Below are 18,359 nucleotides of genomic sequence, written 5' to 3'. Positions count from 1 at the left end.
TAAATAAAAAAAAATATATATCTTGCACGAAGAGAATTTTGCTAGAGTCTTTAAAATGCACACATTTACACATGTGTAAAACGATTGAAATTCTACTCCCGCGTGTGACCTTAACAAACCCAAAAATTTAGATGATTAATTTGTTAAAAATTGAAATTCCACGGAAAATCTATCTTTTAATCTTACGTTTCCCACTTCAGCTACCGTTAAATGTACAACAAAGTCGGGTCCACCCCACTTGTGAAGCCACCGATATAGTTGACTTGAAAGTAGCTGTACGCCAAGTACACTGGATCATATTTCCGCCCTTTTTTTTTATTTATTTCCACTATGTATTATTCTGAGTAAAATTTGAACTAGTTTATAGTTTATACAATATAAAAGGGGAAATAAAAAGCTGAGTCCCTTATAAAATTTTAATTACCTCATTATATCCTGGCACTAAAACATGCATTAACGAAAAAAAATACGCTGTAAAATATTAACTCATAAATGTAATACTAGATAAAAAATTGACTCCACACAAATTAAACTTATCCGAATTGTATCTTAAAAAAATCACATTTTCAATTTTGTATACTTTTCGTTTTAACACCACCGATGGATATTTAAAACGCACCAGGATTCTAATATCCACAATTTGATTAAGTTAATTAAAATGTTTTTAAAACGACAACGTCATTGTTAATGATATTTCTTTAAACCGTAAATTAAATATCTCATTATTTATTAATGATATGTTAAATGATCATTAAAAACTAAATGATAAAGTTTGGATTTTCAGCATTCCCTATGTATATTATTCTCATTTCACTGAAGGGTTATTAATTTATTAGTAATGATACAGCCACAAACTTTTGTACAAACTTATTTTGTACAAACTGACGTGGCATTAATTCATTGGTTGAATGAAAATATAAATTAATGAAAACAAATCATGTGGGCCAAGTGATATTTAATTCAACCAATCTTATCATGTCACATCAGTTTGTACAAAATAAGTTTGTATAAGAATTTGTGGCTGTATCATTACTCTTAATTTATTATAGTTTGGTACCTATTTTCCAATTTAAGAGCCAGACTCGGGATATTTAGCTATCTACTGAATAAGTAAATCGAATTAATTCTAAATTTCCATAATAGCCTTAGAAAAAAGAAATTGCCAACAAAAATATCCCAGCATAAATTACATGCCTATGATGTCTCTTTATCAGAAAGTCTTATATGGGAAGTTGTGGTGGACTTTGATTGTCTAACGAAATTATGAGAAATATTTTAATTTTTATCTCACTGATATTAGCTCGCACAAGTTTTTGAAAATTAGTTGTCACCTGTACATTACCAATATTAAAAATTTAACTATTCTCATCTTTTTTATCTACTACCTATCAATTATCTCCTTTTTTTTTTTTAAACTCAAGAGATAAATTAATAGTTTATATAATAAGGAAGGAATTAGGTACAGGATTTTGCTAGAGGTTTACCATAATATGTTTTAACAGTGAGGTAAAACGCAAATTGACAAGGACATTCCTTGAATTTTAAAATCTTATTACTAAGATTATTAATTTGTTTATTTGTATAAAACAAGTCCAAACTCTTAAAAATGTACAAATGTACGTAGAGTGGAGCCCACAAGACAGGGCATCATCAGGTATTCGGGTAACGGGAAGGCCTGAGTGAAAATAAATCCCACGAGAGGGATCGTTTAATTTTGACTTTATGTATAATCCGTCAGTCACCTCACCACCTTCGCCGTCATTATCAATCAACCGACAAGTTACCAATAAGAATAGGGAGCGATCGATCAAATTTCCCATATTACATCAATACAAAAAAAAATAAAAATAAATAAGAAAGAAAAAAAGAAGCGAAGGCCCCACTTGGGGCAAGACATTAAACGGCGGGCCATATTGTGAGGTTGGTTCTGGCCTTTGAGAGTATAAAAGGAGACTCACGCATGGCAGAAACTCCATTGCCCTCTCTTCAAGGCTCTATATAGCTTTGTACCTTGTTCTTCTTCTTGGGATACATAACAATCTCATTCAATGTTCTTCACTCCCTCTTCTTCTTGATCCTCGAAGAACAAAAAAAAAAAAAAAAGAATAAAAGAGCACACTTTTATTGATACTATTAATTTTTCATTCAAAGTTGAGTTTGAAAAGATATGGGTGACAAGACGGCTATTAGCCTTGAAGAGATCAAGAACGAGACTGTCGATTTGGTATTGTTTACTCGCTTTCTTGCGGCTTTTCATTTTTTTCTTTTTGCCAAGTTAATTGCATGTTTAGTACGAAATGAGATCTGTGAATGAATACAAATTTTACCTCTTTTTTTTTTTTTTTTCCTTTTTTGGTATTTGGTTTCATATTTGCTATAAGTTTAGATCAGACGTATGGAACAATTATGAGTTTTGTTCTTGAATGGATTTTCTGTTTCGATGAACAAAGTCTGAACTTTTAAGTTAAAATAAAATTTTCTTTTACGCTTCAATCTGTTTGTAAAAAGGAATCTTTGTTTCTAAGGGACCAATAGCCATTTGATAGAAAAAAAAAAAAAAAGGCCGAGCAGCTTAAAAGTTAGATTTTTATTTTTCTTTTCAACTTTTTCCCAGTAACCAAACAGACCCCTCATAGTTATTCGTTCCAAAGTGGATCCAAACACGTAAATTAAAAAAAAAAAAAAAGAGAGAGAAAAACAGCTAGCTAGCTAGCTAGACTTTGAGTTGGATACGTTTGGTTTATTTTTTATCTCAATTATTTTCTTAAGTTTAATTTTTAACTTTTATTAATTTGTTTCACTGTCTCTCCCTGTGACTTCGTTTTTGTTACTTTGGAATTTTAAGTACCTTTTCCGTGGTACTTTTGTTCCTTTTTTTTTTTTTTTTTCCTTTTCCTCTCAGTTTGTGAAAAATAAATAACTTAAATACCCTTTTTGTTTTCAAGTGTTTTCTTCTTTTTTATATGTAACCTCACATTCAACTGTACTGAGTACGACTGACCTATTTACCTGATCGAGTTTTCTCGGATTCATCAATTCATTTAGTACCGTTGCTTTGACTTTTTTACCCCTCATTTTTTTTCTAATTTACGCATGCGTGGCAAACCAAATTAATATTTTTCATGTTGGGTTTCGTACGCGTGTTCTTCATGCACCTATCGTGTGTGGAGGAAGTGGGGGGCTGTCGAGACCCAACTTGAGCAGAACACTTTTTTGGTCTTACACGCCGTTAGTCAACGCTTTCTCCTTTGGCCCGAGTTAACTCAACCCTCTGAGTCACGAGTCAACTCTTTGACCGAGTCATTCATGCCATGTTACCTAGAATTTTAGGAATGGCCAAATATTTGTAGCAATTAGGTAACGTAAAGTAATTGAATTTTATATGGCAACTACGTAAATGGAAATTGGATACATAAATTTCATTTGTATGTGTTGATGATTCTAATGTAGCTGTGGTAATCGATTGATTTACAGGAACGGATCCCTATCGAGGAAGTGTTTGAGCAGCTGAAATGTACGCGAGAGGGTTTAAGTTCCACGGAAGGAGCCAACAGGCTTCAAATCTTTGGCCCCAACAAGCTAGAAGAGAAAAAGGTCTTTTTGTTTGATGACATACATAATAGCAAACATAACAATTTGTTTGAGTCTCTAGTTTGTTGAGTTGTGATACTGATTGTTTGTGATCATCATTTTTGTAAATGAATAGGAAAGCAAAATCCTCAAGTTTTTGGGGTTCATGTGGAATCCACTCTCATGGGTCATGGAGGCAGCTGCTGTCATGGCCATTGCGTTGGCTAATGGTGAAGGGAAGCCCCCGGATTGGCAGGACTTTGTCGGTATTGTTTGCTTGTTGGTGATCAACTCCACTATCAGTTTTATTGAAGAAAACAATGCTGGTAATGCTGCTGCTGCTCTTATGGCTGGTCTCGCTCCTAAGACTAAGGTATCTAGCTTAGCTTGTGTTTTGCATGCATGCAGATTTAGTGGGCTAGCTCTTTTTTGCGGGAAAATTATCCAATATGCTCAGTTTTATGAGTATATACTAGCTTATAATGATTGGAATGTCATGTGACTTTTTAAAATATTAAGAGCATGTGTTCATTTTGGTTCTTATATTAATAGCCGTTTGGATTAATGCATACTATGAAACTGTTTTGATATTTCATAGCCATATTTGATAAAAGCATGTTATGGAGACTTCTTTTATTGTAAAGAATGGTTACATATCTTTTCACTCATATTCTGTGATGATGTATGTGTAGTTGCTTAGGGATGGTAAATGGAGTGAGGAAGAAGCGGCAATTCTGGTTCCAGGAGATATCATTAGCATCAAATTGGGAGACATCATCCCTGCTGATGCTCGTCTTCTTGAGGGTGATCCGTTAAAGGTCGATCAGTCTGCCCTCACAGGAGAATCTCTTCCTGTCACCAAAAATCCTGGTGATGAGGTTTTCTCTGGTTCTACTTGTAAGCAAGGAGAAATCGAGGCTGTGGTTATAGCCACTGGTGTGCACACATTCTTCGGGAAGGCTGCTCATCTTGTGGACAGCACCAATCAAGTTGGACACTTCCAGAAAGTGCTTACTGCCATTGGAAACTTCTGTATTTGTTCCATTGCAGTTGGAATGTTGGTTGAGATCATTGTCATGTATCCAATTCAGCACCGCAAGTATAGAGATGGAATTGACAACCTCTTGGTTCTCTTGATCGGTGGCATTCCCATTGCTATGCCGACTGTTTTGTCAGTGACGATGGCTATTGGTTCTCACAGGCTGTCTCAGCAAGGTGCCATCACCAAACGTATGACTGCCATCGAGGAAATGGCTGGTATGGATGTCCTATGCAGTGATAAGACAGGAACACTGACCCTTAACAAGCTGAGTGTTGACAAAAACTTGATCGAGGTGTTTGCGAAGGGGGTGGAGAAAGATCATGTGATGCTGCTTGCAGCCAGAGCTTCTAGGACTGAAAATCAAGATGCCATTGATGCTGCCATTGTTGGAATGCTTGCAGACCCGAAGGAGGTATTTAATCTTTCCACACAGTTTATGATGTGCTCTGGAAATACTTCTTTCGTTTTTACTGATAACATCAATCTGCATGTACGTCTTGCAGGCTCGAGCTGGTATCAGAGAGGTGCATTTCTTCCCATTCAATCCTGTGGATAAGAGGACTGCTTTGACCTACATTGATTCTGATGGCCACTGGCACCGAGCAAGCAAAGGTGCACCTGAGCAGGTAGCCTTCTTTACCCTCTGTCCAACTTGGCCTCACTCTGGAAACCCTTCAAAGGTTTACTAATTTCTGTTTTAATTATTCTATTTCTTTTGACAGATCTTGGCTCTTTGCAATGCCAAGGAAGATCTTAAAAAGAAAGTCCATGCCATTATTGATAAATATGCTGAACGTGGGCTTCGTTCATTAGCCGTTGCTAGACAGGTTTCTATTCACACTTGTGTTTTATTTTATTAACTTGCATTATTTTATAATAGAAAGCATCCTTTTATATTTCCCTGGCTGCAATGTCTACAGGAAGTGCCTGAAAGAACAAAGGAAAGTCCTGGTGGTCCGTGGCAGTTTGTTGGTTTGTTGCCACTTTTCGATCCTCCTAGGCATGACAGTGCTGAAACCATCCGCAGAGCTCTCAATCTTGGAGTGAACGTTAAGATGATTACTGGTATTACAATTTGTTCATTACCTATCCTACTAAGTGGTTATTTGTTTCCTTTAAATAATGCTGACTTGTACAACGACAATATCAGGTGATCAACTTGCCATTGCTAAGGAGACTGGCCGGCGACTTGGAATGGGAACTAACATGTACCCTTCTGCTTCTTTGCTTGGTCAAGACAAGGATGCAAGCATAGCTGCTCTTCCTGTAGAAGAGTTGATTGAGAAGGCTGATGGGTTTGCTGGAGTGTTTCCAGGTGGGTCTTCCTCACATACTGGCTGGTCAGAATGCTCAAGCAAGAATTTTTTAAATTGGACAAATATTTCTTATCATTTTTTTGTTCTTTCTCTGCAGAGCACAAATATGAAATTGTAAAGAAGTTGCAGGAGAGGAAGCACATTTGTGGAATGACTGGAGATGGTGTCAATGATGCCCCTGCTCTGAAAAAGGCTGATATTGGTATTGCTGTTGCTGATGCTACAGATGCTGCAAGAGGTGCTTCGGACATTGTCCTCACAGAACCTGGACTGAGTGTCATTATCAGTGCTGTGTTGACTAGCAGAGCTATTTTCCAAAGGATGAAGAATTACACTGTATGTTTCTCTCTTCTTTTTTACTAGAAGAAGCTTATGCCCATTCATTTCGAGTAACTCACTTTTATTCCCTTATTTTTTTTCTTTTTTTTGTCCTCTTTTTGGCAGATCTATGCAGTCTCTATCACAATTCGTATAGTGGTAAGTAGATACTGGTGTTTTGAACAATGTGATTTAACATTAAATGCAACACATATTGATAGTTCCTCTGTCTTTGTGCAGTTTGGTTTCATGTTTATTGCTCTCATATGGAAGTTTGACTTTTCTCCATTTATGGTATTGATTATCGCCATTTTGAATGATGGTTAGTGCATAAGATGTTCCATTTTTTTCTTTTTAGTCTATGAGCTTACAAGTAGTGATGATTTTGAGCATTGAGACCATTAATTTTATGTGTTTTAGGTACAATTATGACAATCTCCAAGGATAGAGTGAAGCCTTCTCCTTTGCCTGATAGCTGGAAGCTTAAAGAGATATTTGCTACTGGAGTGGTGCTCGGAGGCTACTTGGCATTGATGACTGTCATATTCTTCTGGGCAATGCATGAAACTGATTTCTTCCCTGTAAGAGAGATGAAAAATTTGCTTTGCCAGCTCATCCATTTAATGAACCTTCAGAATTGCTCAATTTTATCCGGCTCTAACTTTGCATTCTGACAAATGCAGGATAAATTTGGTGTAAGAGCGATAAGAGATAGTGAGCATGAAATGATGGCTGCTTTATATCTACAAGTGAGTATTGTGAGTCAGGCTCTCATTTTTGTGACTCGGTCACGCAGCTGGTCATACTTGGAACGCCCAGGACTTCTTTTAGTCACTGCATTCGTACTTGCACAGCTGGTAAGAATTTTTTCCATTTGAATATTTTCTCAGAAAATATATTTTGAAGGATGGTTAGATTCATGCTTTGCATTTTTCAGGTGGCAACTTTGATAGCTGTATACGCCAATTGGGGTTTTGCAAGAATAAAGGGTGTTGGCTGGGGATGGGCCGGTGTCATTTGGCTTTACAGTATTGTCTTCTATGTCCCACTTGACCTAATGAAGTTTGCCATCCGTTACATCTTAAGTGGAAAGGCTTGGCTCAACTTGCTCGAAAACAAGGTACATCTTCTTCCACAAGAATCTTTTAATTTAATTGTAGGAAATGTAATTCGCAATTCAATGACTAAAGTCTACATGTAACCTATCTATGTAACAGACTGCATTCACCACCAAGAAAGACTATGGTAAAGAAGAGAGAGAAGCTCAATGGGCTCTCGCGCAAAGAACCCTTCATGGGCTTCAACCACCAGAAACGAATAATCTCTTCCCTGAAAAGAGTAGCTACAGAGAATTGTCTGAGATTGCTGAGCAAGCCAAGAGACGAGCCGAAGTTGCAAGGTACATTACCATCCATTAACCATCCTAGGAACTGAAATACTTTCCACTGTCATCTAGTTCATTAACAAGAAGCAATATTTTCCTTTTTGATTCTAACAGGCTTCGGGAGCTTCACACACTCAAAGGACATGTCGAGTCAGTGGTGAAGCTGAAGGGCTTGGACATTGATACGATCCAGCAGCATTATACAGTGTAAAAAGCCAGAAGGAAAAAACATTACTCGCGGAAAAAGGGCCAGTTCAATGACGGCCTTATTCGAGAGAAGGTGTCTCAATGATAAAAGGGCTTCTAGATAGAGATGAGAGCTTGTTTTCGCTATAAGTCTCCTAGTGTTTACTTTTTTTTTTTTTTTTAATATCAAAATGTATTTCCAATGCCGGAAGAATGGATTGTGTATTTTCAGCGCCGGAAAGAAAGGACTGTATTGTAGATTACATTCTGCATCGCATGCAATGCAATGTAATGTTACTTGTTGCATAATTTTCTAGCATCGATGCTAGTTTCTCCTTGCTTCTCATTCCTAAATTAACCATGGCACACAAACACAAGTTACCTTCAAATGGACGACCAATTTGAAGCCGCGTACTAAATATATGCAATCCTATGATCATTTTGCAAATTTTACATCAAATGAAAAAGTAGCATTTTGACGTATAATGAAAGATAAGCACTGTTCAACGAACTCATGGATGATGAAAGTTTCACTTATAGCTGTTTAGCACATCACTCATTCCCTTTGCTTCTAATCCGATGAAGGTACATAAAATTACAATTTAACACCAAACTTCCATCCATACTCTTTAAAACAAAACTCTCCACCAACACATTACTTGCAAGTTCTTTCCAACCAGAATCACTTCTACTCTCTTCTACTTTATATGCTTCACAATTTTCCTTCCAACCCTCTTGAGTCTTGCAAACTTCTTAAACCCTCACAAACTACTGAACATAAACCTAACTTTACTTTTCTTTTCCTCTCTTCTTGAACAAGAGCTCTAAACCAAATAAACTCATCATGAATACCATTTCCACTTTCCTCATAAGTAACTTGCCTTCCACCCAAGAAATTCACTTCCCTTTGTACATCACTGGCATCCAGAAGGATGGCATTGCCTTTGTTGCCGTTATTGATGACGCATGGATAAATCTCTTCCCAATATTGCTCCAAATTTAGTTTGTAAAATGAAGATTTCTTCATTTGATTCCTCAAAGACATCTCCTATTTCACAGACACAAACGGAGTGTACCATTTTCCAGTAGTTATATGTGTAGAAAGTTTTTGAGAAATGGGAAATTCAAATTCCGGGAGATGATTTAGAAGTGAGGAATCAAGGCTTCGAGCTTCATCTAACTCCAGTTATTTTGAGATGGAAAGTAGCATCCGTTTGCTTCTTAGGAAAACTGGAGGGTAACTGTTAAAGAAATGGCCTTAGCATAAAAGGCACCGCTTGCCACGTCTACTTATTTCCATTCACTGATTTTGGTTCCTGTGATCCAAAGGCTTTGGACTCACATCACTAACACTTTTACAAAAGCAACAGTTAATCATACCCTTTTCTGTTGAACATGTGCATGCTAGCCTGCAAATCCATATTTACAAATAACTGTTAAAAGCTATTGCTGGGCCCAGAAACTTAAGTTGATTGGTAGGGCGCCTCAAACAATAAAATAGTATTAAGTTCTTGTACCCCCTCTCACACGTGATCTCATATCGGTTGTGGAAGGGGTTGGTGGTGATCTTATAAGTGTAGGGAAAAGCCTTACCCCATGAGTTAATTTTTGGGGTTGAGAGAGGTCTAGATCACCTAACACTGGTATCAAAGCTCAGGTTCACAAACATCTCAGCCCAATAATCCAATTGAGAGAGTTGAACAAGAAGAACGGGTGTTTACATCGATTGTGGAAGGAGCTGGTGGGCTGGTGGTCATTTTATAGTGAAGGAAAGTCTTAACCCTTGTGCAAGCTTTTGGGGCTAAGAATATGCAACGTCAATACCAAGCAGACTAATGCAAAACCAATACAAGCTTGTCGCATGGAACGAGCCCAATTAAAGGTGGAATAGAGAAAACCAAATCCAAATACCAAAATATATAAATGATGAGATGTAATAATCTCATTCTTACCATTTATTTGAGCCATCTGCACGGATAACACAGTAGTGGTTTGAAGACGGGCTTATTGTGCACAGGAATGAACAAGAGCTTATCTCCATAATTTGATTCATCAGAATTGCTCAAGATTGTGTTTTGAGGGAACAGAAGCTTTCCAGTAATACAAGGACCGCAGCATCAGCACGATGTATCTTCATCATATTGCTTCTATTCTCTGTCTCTGACTACTAAGAAACCAGAATTAGAAGCTTCGGGTGGTGCTGAAAGCTCACTCAGATTTATTCTGTTTCTTGAAGGAGGCTTTGACACATACATTATTTTTCTCCCTCATTCTTCTGAATACTCATTGTCCCACACACACAGTTTTGAAATGTTTATATGCAAGAAAATTATCCACAGGATTAAGTAATTTCACACTTAAAATATTTTTGCTGAGCATTTCTTTTCAAATATTCAACTTTTCAAATAAAAAATTAACTTTTTCACATTTAAAATATTTCTGTACGTTTGAATAATGTGAATATTGGAATCAATATTGTTACAAAGCTACTGCCTCATCTCATCAGCCACGAATGTAAAAATTTACTTTGATCATTAATAATACCTAAAAAAGACTTGCAAGCAAAGGCAACGAAGAAAACCTTAATTATTATAACATTATTACTCATAATTTTCAATCATATTATTATATAGTTGTTTTCAATAGATTTTCACTAGGATTCTATTTGAACCATTTAATAGTTGTTCTCGCCGAATCCAAGTTAAATCCTATTCAAACAAATAAATTTATATTTAGGAGGAGGTTGGACTAATAAAGACTTAAGTTTTTTTTTTTTCTCCTGATGTTTGAGGGAAGAGGTATAGCTGAAGCCATCCAAGTGAAGAACTAAGATGATTTGAGAGGTAAACTGAGGTGTTATGAGTTTGGAATAATATAGAGAGTTCAATAGAGCCCGTGAGAGTTAATATAGAAAGTTGATATAGAGAGCTTGGGGGTATATCAAGTGCAGTTGAAAGATAACTTTTAGAGAACTTATTTGAGGATCTGTGTAGAGCTCATGGTATAACTTAAGTGAGCTCATATATGAAATATAATATGAGCATCATAATAAGAAGAAAATAAGTATAAATAATGAAGAAAATATAAGATTTTTAGCCATTTGGCCTACATCTATAGGAGTAATTTATCTCAAATCTACTATATAAAAATATTATATGATTAGAGAAAGTTTTTTTGAGAGGTGAGGTGGTCAATATCTTCTATGAAAGTATAAATTTGAAGAAAAAAGGAGATAAAGCAGCCTCTTAAGAAATCAAATCTAAAAAAAATTAAAATTAAATATGTGGAGCTTATATAGAAGTGTTTCTAAGGATGTCTTGATAATTCTGAATAGCTAACAAATTTTCATTGATTTGTCTACCTCCTCGTCTTTTTTTTTTTTTTAATAAAGACTGTTAAGGAGTGCTGACATGTCATTTTTTCTTAATTACTATGCTCAGCTAATCTATTTTCTCATTAGCCCCTTATTTGTAGTGTAAATGTCAAAGATATTTATATATTTTATGATGGCATGCAACCGCACATGCCAGGGCTCATCTTTGCTATTTTGAATCCTACTTTTAGTCTTTTATCACTTGAACCGTCCAAATCTACTGAAACTATCCTCCCCTTTGAGGATACCCCTGGCTTGTCTTGAATTACATTCAATTCCAACGAAATATTGTTGACTTTTTTCTTTTCTTTTTTTATACAGCCACCTGTAACTTGTCAATTGGTCTAGATCAGTGTCCTCAATTTACCCCCCAAACAATAGTAATTAAAGTAAAGAGAATTCTCGGATCATCCCGATACATGCAATTCTCCCTGTTGAAAATATTTCAAATTATATAAAAAAAAAAAAATCTAGTATCTACTATATAACCATATATATTCATTTACACAAATATATTATTGCATTTATATAAAAAATAATAATAATTCGGAAAATGAGATTGGACAAATGGATAACCAGAGGAACATGCAATTCTTTGAAACTTCGAATCAGCCATCAAAATCTAACCACGTGGCACACTCGAAATCATGAATGGATGAGCATATTTTTGTTCCAAACATGGAAGCACTAAGTTCTAAGTTCTAACAAAACAAAATTAATCAACAGAAAGAATTGATTTCCCCGAATTTCGTCAGTGTTCAAATTCAGCAAGAGTAAAAATATGTCAATCGCAGCATCTCAACAAAGCTTCTTAACCAACGCTCTCGTAACAACTCACAAACCCAGAACAAAAATTGTCACTTCTGTTAAAGTTATCTCATGCACTAACCGACAGGACGACCAGAAATATTCTTCCAGGTAGTGATTTCGGTTAATTCAGTTAGTTTCCCATGTTTCGCTCTGCAACCAACTAATTTATTTATTCATTGTTCAGGAAAAATGATAATCAATTGGCAAAGCTTGCAGTAGTGACATTAGCAGCTGGAGTATTGACTCTGGGGTCAGTCGGTGATGCAGTGGCCGCCAAGAGTGGTGGCAGAGTTGGTGGTCAGGCTTTCCGGCCATCGGCTCCTCGTTCAGCTCCCAGATCTTATAGCAATTCAAGGTTTTATTTTTTACGTTTTTAACTTCTAATTGCTCTTCTTTTGAGTTATTGATTTAGGCTACCATTTCCCAATTCTTGTCTAGAGAACTATTTTGATTTTAATACAGATTTTGGATTTTTTTTTTTTACCATAGCTTGTTAAATTGGAAAATTTATAACTTGCTATGAAAAATTGGCTGGTTTGGCTATGGTGAGAGTTCTCACTTGTGGTTCATAAACCCCATTTTAATCTCACTGTAATTGTTTCGAAAAGTAGAAATATTTTGACTTAGAATGTGTCGGTAATAATGAATGTGTAAGTTCATTTCTAAGAACGGCAATTGAAATAACTCAGTATAGGGATATACTGTGAGGTCCAAGTGTAATCCTTGAGCTATATTTTCAAGCCCTCATTTTTGCTATGCTGAGAGTTGTCAAATGTGGTGTGGTTCACAAGTCCTATTTTAATCTCTCCGTAATTGTTTTGGAAAGTAGAAAATTGATTATATTAATGAAGGCATTGCCTATCAGAAAAATAAATAAATTAATGAAGGCATCGGACTTATTATTTGGCGTTGCACGTTCCATAATAATGAATAAGTTCAGTTCTAAGAAGTACAATTGAAATGACTTGCAACATTAGTGTATATTTTTTGAGGTCCAAGAGTATTCCTTTGAGCTATGTTTTCAAGCCCTCATTTTCCTGAATGGATTGCACTTGAATTAACATTTGAACTATCAACTTTTGTTGGAAAATTGCTGCTGATGATTCTAGAGGACCTGAAACAAATTAATTAATCCAGAACAAGGGTAAATATTTGGATCTTTAAGCAAAATATTCAGCCTCCGAAGGCTCTTGGTTTCTGGGAACGGATCAAGTACCTTGCTCCTGATTATAAGAAAGGGCGTCTCACTAGTAATAGGCATCTGTCCTTTTCATCTGTGATATTAGCTTTGTTTCCATCTAGAAGGCATGAACAGTTTTATGATGTATTTAGGAAACCTTTACTGCAAACTTCTGTGATTTACATGATGTTTTCGTAATGTTAGCATGTCAAACACAAATGTGAGGACAGTCTTTTAGTGTTGCTTACAGAGTCACAGATATCTTTTTGCTTTAGTAAGATTCTAGGATTGCCATTGCTGGCTGGGCACTGGAAGGAAGCCCGCTGTTAGTTTAAAAACTATTGTGAACACTGAAGCAAAACTGAAAGACTTCCGAGAATGGTAAAGTAATGCATATACAGATACATGCAGTTTTATATTGATGCACTAACTAATGAGAAGTATGGTAACCTCTGGAATTTCTGCATAAATTCTGACACTGTTGTTAAGTACATCCATCTTCCATTCTTGCTAGCAATTCAGTAGTAATGTTAATGCAACTTGAAAACAAGTTGAATTTGGCTGCTGAGATTGGAAACCATGTAACTGGATTATTAGGTAAATCGTAGCTATGGGACTCAAGCTTAACAATATAGGTATCTTTGGATGTGCACAACAATGAATTCTACCTTTGAACTTGATATATCATTTGGCAAGAGCTTCATTTACCATTTAATATGTGAGGTTGCATTCAACTATTTTTCTTTTCATCAAATGTTGATATAATTGTGTTTCTTTCCGAGCAGGACCAATATTTATATCAATCCGCCAGTGGCTCCTCCTTTGGTTGGTGGTTATGGGTATGGTTCATACTATGGTGGCTGGGGTTGGTCACCATTTTCCTTCTTTGTACCTGGTCCTAGTGTTGCCATTGGACTTGGAGGAGGATTCGATCTTTTGGCTCTGTTTTTGTTTCTTGGTGCTGCTGCAGCTGTTGTGAGGAAATTTTTTGGGTCAAGAGAAGATGAAGAGGATTACTAGTTTAAGATCAAACATTTCAACGGTGAATACTGAATATATTTTACCTGCCTACTAGTAGGCATTTCAGTAGCCAGCTAGTATTGTATTGTTAAAGGCTACAGTAGGGAATCTTGTGCTGGTCACGTAATGTAATTATGCTTATAAAGGAGAAGAAACTTTGTGGTGCCTACAACTCTGCTGGCCAACACATAATTTATATAGCCGCAAGCTAGAATTGAAAGATGTATAACGAAACTCAGAAAACATAGACTTTCCGGACTTTGCAGATAAGTGCAACATTTGTATATAAAGAACAAATTGGACACAATCAGTTTCTTCCATTTTTATAACTTTAATCAGGAACAAGATTTTCATTTTAATCCATATTACAGTCTATCGGCACCACCGAGTATCTGAATCCGTATAATTGTAGCATAATTTTAAAATGATGAGTGACAAGATTCAGAAAAGGATCTTACTGATAGTGGATGAATCTTTTTCAAAAGAGTGGTGACGTTACACAAGGAAAAATCTTAGCAACAAAGCAACATCTCCCAGCAAAGGAAAGGAAACAATGATGGTGTTATCATGCGTATCCTGGGGCAATTTTGCTGAAGCCAAGATTCAGAAAGACAGAAAATATAAAGGAATTTAATTGAGGCTTTACCCTTTTATGTGACCTTTAAATTTATCCCCTCATATTTATATTTTTCATGTTTTGGCTTCTCTAGGTTTGTAATTTATCCATTGTGGCCTCTATTGAACTAGAATGCTGGTTCAGTTTGGGCTAGTTTGGAATTGTGGTCACTAATGAAATAAGTTAAAAAAGTACCTTAGTATTTGATCAGTTGTTGATAAGTTAAAAAAGCATAGTAGAAATAAGTTGTTGATTAAAAAAAATCTTTATATTTAATAAATTATGTTGTTGCATTTGCTGAGTTTAAAAAGCAAAATACATGTGTTTGGTAAAATTTTATTATAAAGATATTAATACACTATATAATGCAAAAATAAACATAAATTTGAATTGCTTTCTATTTATATATAAGGGTTTATGAAAAAATATGATAAAATTATCTTTTTTGTTAAAATATATTTTAAAAAGGTGTGATATCTTATAAAATGAATTGCTTATAAAAAGCAATCCTTACTTTTAAAAGATATTGTCAAAATTGGGAAACTTACAAAACAAGTAAGTTTTAAAAAAATTTACTAAATAACATTTTTGTCAAGTGTTAGATTTGTAACGTGATCTTAGTAATTAAACAAGGTGGACTCAAAGTCAAAGTACTCAACGGCAATATGCAGAAAAATGTATTGCACAAGAAGATTGGAAAAAATACATCATTTTGTGGCAAGTAGTCGATTCCTTATCAGTTACATCTACAGAGGTTTACAGCAAGGGCAACATAACTCTAATATTTCCCAGGTGCAAAACTTTTTATATGATAAAGTTGATACTGGATTATTCATTGTCGATTGTTATCTTTGCAGCCGATGATGTTTGTGATGATTCTTCATCAATCTATCAACTGGACAGCTGCAATGGAAGGTATCTTTTCCCTCAACTTCTGTGTCAAAGCCACACGAACAGTCATAACTCCAGCTGCAGGACCACTAAGCCGAACTCTTACAACATAGTCATCAATCTGGATCAGCTCAAGAATTCCACCACCAGTGCCAGCAAGGTATGGCCTAATTTCAGCAAGAACCTGAAAAGTTAAAAATTTTCAGCCATTGCAAAGTGTTCGTATCTCTCTTTCATCAAAAACTTCATGACCTTTCTTAAACTCTTGATTAGGGGAAGAAGTGACGCCAACTCCTAGAATTAATGCTGATATAATAGTTCTCAAGGGACAAAATAAGAAGATTATTTTGGAAAAGAGATCGTAATTGTTGCAACAAACACTATGAAGACAGTTAAATCATACAACTTTTTTTTTTTTTGAAACTACGCACTTTGCTAGTCGTTTGGGCAAAAATTATGACCTTTTTGGTATTTGTAAATGTTAACATTCTCGTCATTGTCACCAAGTACAAAGACGGTTAGTTTTACTTGTCGAATTCAGGCTACAGGATGCGATCGACTGAAAACGCCTCTTAATAAATTGTGTCTCTATGAAACTATAAATGGCTCTACTATTTTCAAGAAAAACCAGACTATCAAGTCGTGAGATTGAGGGATATTAATCATTAGAATCTTCTGAATCCACTTATCTTCCTGTAAAATCTTTTCAGTCTTTTACTGTGATAGCTGTCATACTGAAAATATTCAACAAAGAACCAAAATACTGGAAACAATCAACAGAGAACATATTGTTTCCAAACCATATGGTGTCAGACAATTTCATGGAATCACAAGTTTGTAGCACAGTTCTATAAGGTCTGTTGTCTAACCTTTTCAATGTTTTCCTCATTTAGCTCAAGTCCTGTCTCAGTATCCAGGATTTGCTCCACTTCCAGTATCTCCGGGATTTTATCCCGAAGCCTGGTTTCAATTCCCATCTTTAGTGTCATTGTTGAGCTTGGACAGGATCCACATGCTCCTTGTAACTTCAATACCACAACAAGGCCATCTATCTCATGCAAAGCCACATTGCCCCCATCAGCCATCAAGCCAGGTCGTACCTCATCCAACACTCTCTCCACATTCTCTTCAGTTAACGGCAGGACGCAGCATGGTGAAACAACAAGTCCTTCAAATTGAATAAGCACACCAATGTCACAATCTCATTCAAGATTACTTTAATATTAGGTTGAAGAATCCGATCCAAATTCAACCAAGACAACAAGCGTGGCTTAGTTGATCTTAGCTTCTTGAAACATTCAGAATTTTTTATTTCCAAATTACCCCAAAACACATTAGTCCACAAAAGATTCCTCATTTTTTAAAGCTCTTTCAAAGCAACAATTCTACATTGTACAACAAAGTTTCTTGTGACTAAAAACAATATAATTGAAAGCCATAGGAATTAATGTAAAATATGCAGATAAATGAACATCTAAAATTAGTTTACCTCTATGCTTTCTCCGAACATGGTTCAAACTAAATCCAAGAAAAGAGCTTTGTTTTGAAGAAAAACCACTGAAATCAGAAATGGGATTCTGCCGAAGAAAAAAAGACAGCAAAATAATAATCAGTCAGTTATATAAACAGTCACCGAAGCTAGTGTAAAAAATTCTTCAACAGAGTTGAATGGCACCTTAAACAGTGATAAACGGAAAGAAGCTGATGTTTTTTCCGAAAAAGAAAAATTTTGGTTGAGAATTGCAGTTGATGATGCTTTGAGACCTTGAGTTTGAGTTGAAAGCGCCCCCATATTCCTCTGCTTTATAATGAAAAGCAATGACACCCCATGAAACTAGAATGGCGCTGCCACAAAACTTCGGCAGCAAAACCAAATGGGAACTTAATTCTTGTCTTTGTTTTTAATTTTTTAACCTTGTTGGTTTTTTTTTGCATGGTAGATATGCTGTATTAGTTGAAGATGATGATAAAGGAAATCTGCCAATTGTGCTCCAAATTTGTGGATAGAATTTACGGGCTTAATCTTATGATCATAGTCTATAAGATTGAGAAAGGAATGAAGCCACGTTGGAGTTTGAGAAAATACAACAATGGGATTAAAAAAAAATATATTGTTTCGGGCCTTAAGGGTAGAAGCCTTTTTAGTTCTTCCCCCATCCCTGGGCCTCCCATTTGATGAATGCTTGATAAACGAGAATTAGCTTCTATCGTTCTTACTTTGCTGCTGTCAGTCTCTTTACTTTTTCCTTGTCTTTGGATTACCAACACCTTAGTTAGATATCTAATATGATTGCCTGAATCAATTTTATTATAGGGCAGTCAAAAAAAAATTACGATACCCAGTTTATTATAGTGATTTATGTATTCAATTTGAATGAAATCTACTCATATTTAAAAGAAAGACATCGAAATGAGTTCGAATCCTAAATATCATAAAATCATGGTATATTCATTTGATGTAACCCCTTAAAGATGTTTTATGTACTTGAACTAAAGTACTACAGAACTTATAACAAATGCCAAAGACACTGAATATAATCCTAATTGAATTTGCTAGCACCTTCATGTTTCTCACCTCCCTTCCCTCACTTCTTTGACGCAAGCAAGGGGATTTGATTCTATATTTAGCGAGTAAATTTCGACTCCTTTGGGC

The 18,359-nt window shown here is 35.6% G+C and overlaps 3 protein-coding genes and 1 pseudogene across 3 annotated transcripts; 2 read left to right on the top strand and 2 right to left on the bottom strand.

Moving 5' to 3' along the window:
* Positions 1 to 1,929: 1,929 nt before the first annotated feature.
* LOC18055993 (plasma membrane ATPase 4) lies at positions 1,930 to 8,133 on the top strand. The gene is made up of 16 exons (XM_006453261.2): positions 1,930 to 2,224; positions 3,475 to 3,594; positions 3,707 to 3,943; positions 4,263 to 5,024; positions 5,116 to 5,238; positions 5,335 to 5,439; positions 5,533 to 5,677; positions 5,763 to 5,927; positions 6,026 to 6,264; positions 6,373 to 6,405; positions 6,487 to 6,568; positions 6,667 to 6,827; positions 6,930 to 7,103; positions 7,184 to 7,366; positions 7,464 to 7,645; positions 7,745 to 8,133. The coding sequence occupies exons 1-16, from the start codon at positions 2,168 to 2,170 to the stop codon at positions 7,839 to 7,841; spliced, it is 2,865 nt and encodes a 954-aa protein (XP_006453324.1). The 5' UTR covers positions 1,930 to 2,167; the 3' UTR covers positions 7,842 to 8,133.
* Positions 8,134 to 8,368: 235 nt separating this feature from the next.
* LOC112095779 lies at positions 8,369 to 10,145 on the bottom strand (annotated as a pseudogene).
* Positions 10,146 to 11,790: 1,645 nt separating this feature from the next.
* On the top strand, positions 11,791 to 14,371 carry LOC18055992. The gene is made up of 3 exons (XM_006453259.2): positions 11,791 to 12,107; positions 12,184 to 12,354; positions 13,965 to 14,371. Exons 1-3 carry the CDS (start codon positions 11,971 to 11,973, stop codon positions 14,197 to 14,199), a joined length of 543 nt encoding a protein of 180 aa, XP_006453322.1. The 5' UTR covers positions 11,791 to 11,970; the 3' UTR covers positions 14,200 to 14,371.
* Positions 14,372 to 15,459: 1,088 nt separating this feature from the next.
* On the bottom strand, positions 15,460 to 17,775 carry LOC18055991 (nifU-like protein 3, chloroplastic). The gene is made up of 4 exons (XM_006453258.2): positions 17,382 to 17,775; positions 17,196 to 17,283; positions 16,576 to 16,874; positions 15,460 to 15,890 (listed from the first exon to the last, which is right to left on the bottom strand). Exons 1-4 carry the CDS (start codon positions 17,496 to 17,498, stop codon positions 15,699 to 15,701), a joined length of 696 nt encoding a protein of 231 aa, XP_006453321.1. The 5' UTR covers positions 17,499 to 17,775; the 3' UTR covers positions 15,460 to 15,698.
* Between the last annotated feature and the right edge of the window lie 584 nt (positions 17,776 to 18,359).

Source organism: Citrus clementina, unplaced genomic scaffold (assembly GCF_000493195.1).
Source record: "Citrus clementina cultivar Clemenules unplaced genomic scaffold, Citrus_clementina_v1.0 scaffold_1, whole genome shotgun sequence".
NCBI classification, from domain to species: domain Eukaryota; kingdom Viridiplantae; phylum Streptophyta; class Magnoliopsida; order Sapindales; family Rutaceae; genus Citrus; species Citrus x clementina.
Note: the sequence above shows the minus strand (reverse complement) of the source record. Positions and strands in the feature narration are given on the sequence as shown.

Excerpts from the sequence above, each read along its gene's own strand:
- LOC18055993 (XM_006453261.2), top strand. The coding sequence starts at position 2,168 with ATGGGTGACAAGACGGCTATTAGCCTTGAAGAGATCAAGAACGAGACT. Across the intron at positions 3,944-4,262 it reads GTCTCGCTCCTAAGACTAAG|TTGCTTAGGGATGGTAAATG; the intron begins GTATCTAGCTTA and ends ATGTATGTGTAG. Across the intron at positions 6,265-6,372 it reads AAAGGATGAAGAATTACACT|ATCTATGCAGTCTCTATCAC; the intron begins GTATGTTTCTCT and ends TCTTTTTGGCAG.
- LOC18055992 (XM_006453259.2), top strand. The coding sequence starts at position 11,971 with ATGTCAATCGCAGCATCTCAACAAAGCTTCTTAACCAACGCTCTCGTA. Across the intron at positions 12,108-12,183 it reads GACCAGAAATATTCTTCCAG|GAAAAATGATAATCAATTGG; the intron begins GTAGTGATTTCG and ends TTCATTGTTCAG. Across the intron at positions 12,355-13,964 it reads AGATCTTATAGCAATTCAAG|GACCAATATTTATATCAATC; the intron begins GTTTTATTTTTT and ends CTTTCCGAGCAG.
- LOC18055991 (XM_006453258.2), bottom strand. The coding sequence starts at position 17,498 with ATGGGGGCGCTTTCAACTCAAACTCAAGGTCTCAAAGCATCATCAACT. Across the intron at positions 16,875-17,195 it reads TGTTCGGAGAAAGCATAGAG|GACTTGTTGTTTCACCATGC; the intron begins GTAAACTAATTT and ends TTCAATTTGAAG. Across the intron at positions 15,891-16,575 it reads ATGAGGAAAACATTGAAAAG|GTTCTTGCTGAAATTAGGCC; the intron begins GTTAGACAACAG and ends TTAACTTTTCAG.